This window comes from Octopus bimaculoides, chromosome 12 (assembly GCF_001194135.2).
Source record: "Octopus bimaculoides isolate UCB-OBI-ISO-001 chromosome 12, ASM119413v2, whole genome shotgun sequence".
Classification (NCBI taxonomy): Eukaryota; Metazoa; Mollusca; class Cephalopoda; order Octopoda; family Octopodidae; genus Octopus; species Octopus bimaculoides.
In genome coordinates this window covers 64,382,436-64,390,194 of record NC_068992.1, presented here as the reverse complement: position 1 = coordinate 64,390,194, position 7,759 = coordinate 64,382,436, and the positions used below count along the sequence as shown (strand labels likewise).

At 38.5% G+C, this 7,759-nt stretch overlaps 1 protein-coding gene across 7 annotated transcripts in view; it reads right to left on the bottom strand.

The window, feature by feature from the left end:
• The window catches only part of LOC106884491 (chloride channel protein 2), a 154,668-nt gene that overhangs the window by 63,775 nt on the left and 83,134 nt on the right, over positions 1 to 7,759 (bottom strand). For all 7 annotated transcript variants that reach the window (XM_052972228.1, XM_052972230.1, XM_014935906.2 and 4 more), the window contains exons 4-6: positions 5,875 to 6,003; positions 4,705 to 4,838; positions 1,504 to 1,581 (exon numbers count right to left, since the gene is read on the bottom strand). In XM_052972228.1, coding sequence (XP_052828188.1) covers positions 1,504 to 1,581; positions 4,705 to 4,838; positions 5,875 to 6,003 — 341 coding nt within the window. The remainder of the gene's footprint in view (positions 1 to 1,503; positions 1,582 to 4,704; positions 4,839 to 5,874; positions 6,004 to 7,759) is intronic.

Genomic DNA, 7,759 nt, shown 5'->3' with positions numbered 1-7,759 from the left:
TGTACCAGTTTTTTGTGATATTTTTGTGATGCTTTTGCAGCTTTAATAATAATAATAATAATAATAATAATAATAATAATAATAATAATATGTATGTATACACACACACACACACACACACACACACACACACATAGTTCTAAAATTTCTATATGAGATGCAAGTAGTAACTCTACAGAAAAATAACGGTTGTTCCTACCTTGAGATTGTTTCCTACAGAACAGTGTTACTACTCTTTTTAACCCCAGGAGCACATCTCCTCCAGCTGGTTACCAACACGCTATCTGTGTCCGGGAATGAACAGCTCCCATCTAGCAGTGACAAGGACCAACAGAGTAGCTGGTTTCTGGGTATATACCTTCATCAGTACTGGTTATACCTGTCTGCTAGACATGGCAGTTGTTCATCCTGGCTTGCAATATATACATATATATATATATATATACAACCTATCTTCTTGGCGATTTTTTTTTTCTCTGTCTTCCTTTTCTATTAGACTTTCTTCTGTCTCGTGTTTCTGAAGAAGAGCTTTGCTCGAAATGTAAAACCACCTTTCTTTCCTTCCCTGAGCGTGTGCTAATACTTTACATGTACCACATGCTTGCATTGTTGTTTTTATGTCCTTTGTTTTGGAGGATTTATAAATATATATATATACAAGTAGTTATAGCCAATAGACAATCTCCAACAGGCAAATAACAGTATCCTGTATAACCAAACCGAATATATTGAAAAGTCTTTTGAAAAGTCACCTGATGAGACACATCTGCACCGAAAGGTGCACCATAACCAGCTGAGAGACCCATTCAAGATGGGTTGAAACAATCATTGTGATTAAAGAATCTCGTGAATTACATTTTCTGTTTCTTTCATTTGTCATATATATAGATATATATTGCGGCATTCTGTCGGTTACGACGACGAGGGTTCCAGTGGACCCAATCAACAGAAGAGCCTGCTCGTGAAATTAACATGTAAGTGGCCGAGCACTCCACAGACACATGTACCCACAACGTAGTTCTCGGGGAGATTCAGCATGACAAAGTGTGTGACAAGGCTGGACCCTTTGAATTACAGGTACAACAGAAACAGGAAGAAAGAGTGTGTAAACAACATGAAATACGAAAGCAAATAAGTTCAATACGCAAACAAGGAGAGAGACAAATGGAAAACAGAAGTAATATAAAGAACGACCCTTCATCAGTCCATCACAAGGTTAACTTCCTCAGCTATTGCTGGAAATCATTCACAGATGAGTGAACAGTTGGAATGTGAAATGAAGTGTTTTTGCTCAGGAACACAACATGCCACCAAGCCCAGGAATCGAAACTACTATCTTACAATTGAGAGTGTGACAGCTTTAACCACTAAGCCGTGCACCTTCACACCATGTGACTATTCGATAACATCAGAAAATGAATGGAGTATAAAACTACGAGTAAAAAACAACAAATGCTGTGTTTGTGTTTAGTGGCTGGATTAAAATGAAACCAAAGAACTTACTTCATAGATACCACGAAAAGAGCCAACCAGCTTTCCTAGGAGTGTAGCAACTATACTTGCTATGTGTACAAATGGACCCTAAAAGAAGAAAAAGAAGTAATACATATATATATATATATACAATTTGCAACCAAATAAGACATATGGAAATTGGAAGATGTAAATATTTGTTTCTTGTGCTAAAGTATTGCAGTGAAAACCTTAAACCTTACAAGACAATGTGTGTGTGTGAGTGTGTGTAACCATCCCATCTTTCAACACGTATCTTCCCCCTACCCATACCATGAAGTCAATGAACAATTTTGGTGACTTCCTTGACAAAGGTTATGTGTTTACCATAGAATATTTATGGAATGTTTGCCATAGAACTTTCATGAGATATTTTGCCATAAAACTTCCATGTTTGGTTTGGGTTTTAATCACATTGTTTTTTCCATTAGCTGGAATATCTCACCAGCAAACACCCCAGCTACAGATGACAGCAGTGGTTTGCTAACTGAACCGGTTGATCCTGGCTGTTGACAATTTCTTGTCTGTTCATCTGCTCAGCATCTATGGATGTTCGCTATTGATTCAACAAGACTCATTTGCTGAAATAGTTCACATTCACCATGCTGCATCTCATGAGTGGTTAGTTACATGCTATTTAACCCATGGCAGGGTGACCTGGAAACAATACTGTCTAAAAGGTGGTTCTACGCTCTTCAAAACCCAGGAACTCCAAAACCAGGGTCCTGCTATCAGAAGCAATTTAACACCATAACCAGGACACAAAAACTACTATTTTTTCCCAACATTCAAACCCAATGTTTCTCTCTGAAACTTACAATACTAAACTCAAATCTCACAAAACAAACTTGTTTGTTTAATAAGTTCATTTCCACAGCACAAATTTCATTTCTTACTCAAATATTTTAGCTTATGAATTTTTATTTAGTTTTGTTTTTGCTGACATTGACTAACCCTAGTTTCTTTAAACTCTAGCATTTATCTTATCATTTCTGCCAGATATTTCATCCCACACAATTTTCCCTCAAATTCTTAACACAAATCTGAGAAATTATGACGAAAATAAAAGCAACAAGACCAAGTACTTAATGACTTCTAGCCCAGAGTATGAAGGTATTGAGTTCAAATCTCAAAGACAATTTAGTTGTATTTTTTATCTTACTTTAGCTCTTATATTCTTAAAATTGTCTTCGCCACCACATCAAAGACCATGCTGTAGCACTGCCTTTACAATCAGAGATGTTAAGGCAAGACATATAGAGATCTCATAGTGACCTAATTAAAAACTAAATGGGTTAATTAAGTGAAGTGAGTGCAGCTGATGACTACAACTGCGATAACTAGTAAAGAGGAAGAGACAATATTGTCTAGGTCAACAATCAGGTTAACTGGCTGAGGTCAATGCAGTACATTACTGTATATCTATGAGACCACAACTGGGTTAACTGCATGAAGTGTATGCAGTACATTATCATATGTAACCAATGGGCTAAAAATGGGCTAAGTTATCTGAATCCATAATGTATTAAATTGATGTATTAAATCTATTTTAACAAATTCAGTTGATTGTGATATTTTTTTTACATTCACCACCCTCTCCAATACCCAGTCCACTCACCCTTGCCACCTACCACCCCATCACTTCTTCACCATCTTCTCTTTCTCTATGCTCTCCTCACCTGAGGCAGCCAAGTTTTGCCTTCTAATGCAAGGGTCCCTTTTGAGTACCTCAAAACTCTTTCCCTACTCCGTTGAGGGGGTCATGTCTTGTAAGTAACTCTATGACTTCACTGCTGTCGGTGCCACATAAAAAGCACCCAGTCCACTCACTCATGCTACCCCACTCCCCAACACTTCTTCATCTTCTCTCTTTCCCCGCTCTCCTCACCTGAGGCAGCCAGGTTGCAAGGGTCCCCTTTTGTGTGCCTCAATACTCTTTCCCTACTCCACTGAGAGGGTCATGTCTTGTAAGTTACTTAATAACCTCACTGCTGTTGATGCCACGTAAAAATCACCCAGTACACTCTGCAAAGTGGTTTGGTGTTGGGAAGGGCTTCCAGCCAAAGAAATAGTGCCAAAGCAGGCAACAGAACCTAGTGCAGCTCTCTAATTTGCCAGTTCCAGTTAAACAATCCAATGCATGTCAGCACAGAAAACGGATGTTAAATGATGATGATTTTGTAGACACTTAAACTTTTAACATTTAAACTGGCCATATTCAACCCAAATATTCTACTTTCTTTTATGTTCAAACTGGCCAGATTCAGCGTCTCATACCTACCCTGCAATGTCATTCTAAAAATAAACAATCACATCATCAAAATCTCAAAGATATGAGGTAAGTCATGATTAATTCAAAACAGTGTCAATTTTCCCAGCAGAAAAGAGGTCAAGTGCGTTGAAATATCGTATAAAAAAAGGGTTCCAAATCCAAAAAGAGTTTATAGAAACATGTATATGTTTCTAAGGTGGTAAGCTGGCAGAAACTTTAGCACGCCAGGCGAAATGCTTAACGATATTTCATCTGCTGTTACGTTCTGAGTTCAAATTCCGCCAAGGTTGACTTTGCCTTTCGTCCTTTTGGGGTCAATAAATTAAGTACCAGTTACGCACTGGGGTCGATGTAATCGACTTATTCCCTTTGTCTGTTCTTGTTTGTCCCCTCTATGTTTAGCCCCTTGTGGGCAATAAAGAAATAAGAAGCATGTATATGTAGGTAGAGGGGAACATTAAGACAATTAGGAATTAGATTAATTAAAATAGTGCAGGAAACTAGAACGCACAAGCTCACAAAAGAAAATTAGGTTAATAATCTGAAATAGTTAAATTATTAATGCTTGTTAATGTTGCTTATCAATTATTACTGATCACTGACATCAAATTGATATCTAGTAGACAATCAAACAAATCTACTTCTCAATACCATCTCACACACAAAGGTGGTAAGCTGGCAGAATTGCTAGCATGCCAGGCAAAGTGTTTAACAGCACCATCATCATCACGATCATCATCATCACTATCATGACCACCACCATCTTAACCACCCCAGTCACTACAAACAGGACAGCATCCGCCACCATCATCATCGCTATCATCTCACAAGTTCCAAAGTTCATTCAGTTCCATAGACTTGGTTCGAATTTCCCATTTTTGAACCAAAACAAAATAAATAAATAAACTTGACTGAATTACCTCTTTACCCAGGGGCAATGTGCTACCCAGTGATGAACAGAGGCCAACAATTTTGGCAACCAGTGTACGGAAAGTAAGATATTCCTTTAGGACAACACCTCGAAGAATGGTTTTCATCTCTGGAATTCCAGAACCTGAGAAAGAAACATGAGAGAAAAATAAGACTGAGACCATCCAATTAAGGAAATCATTATTGGGGAACATGTTTTCTATTATTTCAAAGTAGTTGACTACTCTATGGTTATCAATAAAGTTTTCGATAACCAGAACAGCTGAAGATCATGCCCATAACTCAGTGTTCCTAGTGAATCCATGAAATGTAGGCCTTTTTAAAATCTTTGCTTTAAAGTTTTTGCATGCTGAGTTCACCAATTTGCTAGAAACACCTCCAGTCATACTCTACTATCTTAAGAAAAATAAAAACAGAAGGAAATAGCCACCAATATAGACAAAATGATATACAAAATGATAGAATGATTATGACCAATAGGTCTTTGACCATAGGTCTTTGACCATAGGTCTTTGACCATAGGTCTTTGACCATAGGTCTACTCAATCAGGTCTGATGTAGGGCTAAACAACAACAATACAAACACCACACAGATATAACAATGGGCTTCCGTGCAGTTTCCATCAACTAAATTTTACTCACAGGGCATTTGTTAACCGAAGGTTATAGAAGGAGAGGCCTGATGCTTAAGGAGCCACCTGGTAGGAAACATGCATTAAGCATGCAGCTATGCCAGCACCCATACGTGTAAAGAATAAGGGTACAAAATAGGTGCAAATACAAAAAGTTCAAATATGCTTGAGGCAGATTCGAACCTCTAAGATTCACTGTATTTTGGGATGGAGAAAATTTCTCACAGCAGACATATAGGTGTAAATGCACCACATCAGCACACAGCTTTCCTTAGCCAAGCTGTAGGAGACATGCATTTTGGAGTGATTATCTCCTCCTCCTCTTCAGCCACAGAGACCAGAAGAATAGATGCTGCGAACTGACACAAGACACAAGTCTCTCTTATGATATTTCCATCATTGTTCAATGACTGGCTGTGCTATTCAGAGGCTCACCATAAATAAAAAACAAAATATGTGTGTACAAGTGTGTTTATAAGAAGAAAATCAAAATAGGCGAGGGCTAAGAGAAGAGAACTTGACACTTACCTATTGCCTGAGGCGAGACAAGGTGTGTAAAGCCGGTAGCAAAGAGAATGAACATTAATGAGTACGTGACCCAGGCCACAAACTGTAATGCTAAAGAGAAGGACAGCTCTTCAAAGAGCCAGATTTTTGCTGGAAAAGATTGAAAAAAACATATTATTAATAATAATAATAATAATAATTATAATAATAATAATAGACAATACGAAGAGTTACGTCAATCCTTTTAAAATATGATAATAATAATAATAATAATAATAATAATAATAATAATAATAATAATAATAGTGACAAACAACATCAGTATCATCATCATTTAACAACTGTTTTCCATGCTGGCATGGGTTGACAACTTGACAGGAACTGGCAAGGCCAGAGGCTCCCACACTTGGTTCCAGAGTCTGTTTTTGGCTTGCTTCCTACAGCTGGATGCCCTTCCTAATGCCAACCACTTTATAGAGTATACTGGGTGCTTTTTTAGATGACACCATCACAAGTACTTTTTACATGGTACCATCACCAATGCCTTCCACATGGTACCATCACCAGTGCCTTCCACATGGTACCATCACCAATGCCTTCCACATGGTACCATCACCAATGCCTTCCACATGGTACCATCACCAATGCCTTCCACATGGTACCATCACCAGTGCCTTCCACATGGTACCATCACCAATGCCTTCCACATGGTACCATCACCAATGCCTTCCACATGGTACCATCACCAATGCCTTCCACATGGTACCATCACCAGTGCCTTTTGCATGGCTTCAACACCAGTTCCTTTTAAATGGCACCATCACCAATGCCTTTTAGGTGGCACCATCACCAACACCAATGCCAATAGTAATAGTTTCAAGTTTTAGCACAAGGCCAGCAAGTTCAGGAGAGGAAATAAATCAATTACATCAACCCAGCATCCAACTGGTACTTATTTGATCAATCCCAAAAGGGTGAAAGGCAAAGTCAACCTCAGTGAAATTTGAACTCAATGCTTCTAAGCATTTTGTTTGACACGTTAGCAATTCTGCCAGTTCGATGCCTTAATAACAGCTTTTGGCAGAAGGCCAGCAATTTCAGAGGAGGGAGTAAGTCAATTACATCGACCCTGTTACTTAACTGGTACTTATTTCATCAACTCTGTAAGGAGGAATGACAAAATCCACCTCGGCATAATGATCATACACATAAATACACACACACATACATATATAAATGAAAAAATGTATAAACAAACAACGTAACATATACTAAATGTAAAAATGAACAGGAGACAACCAGAAGGTCTATAATTCTTCATCAGTTATCAACCAACGGTACTGTTCAGTTTCGCACCTTTAACAATAAGACTGAGTGCTTCCCAGTTGACGGTGCCCACAAAAAAAATGTTTTCTTGCGTAGAATTAGAGACAAGAGCAAACAATACAAAACAAGCGAAATGACACAGAGTGTGATTTAGGACAATGTACGAGGACGAACAGTCGAACAAAATGCGACCTTGGGGCCAAGAGAAGAGAACAGTGGGTAGCACTTAGAAGATGTCTTGAAGGATGAAGAGCGGAGAGAGAGAGAATTTGCAACTGGTGAGCTAAGGGACCAGTCTAAGAAAGGAAGACAAAGAGGAACTGGCCGCTGGTCATGTGACAACAGCAAGCAGGAGAGAAAGAGAGCAGGGAGAGGGAGTGATAGAGAAAAAAGGGGGGAAGTGGATGAAGGGGAAGGAGGAATGGCTAGGAATACAAGAGGGAGAAAGAAAAAAGCAGTAAGTAGAAAGGCTAGAATAGAAGTGAGAGGGTGAGAGAACGAAAAGGGGAAAGTATGAAGGAGACAGAATTTGTGATTGTGTATATATGTGTGTGTATATATATATATATATATATATATC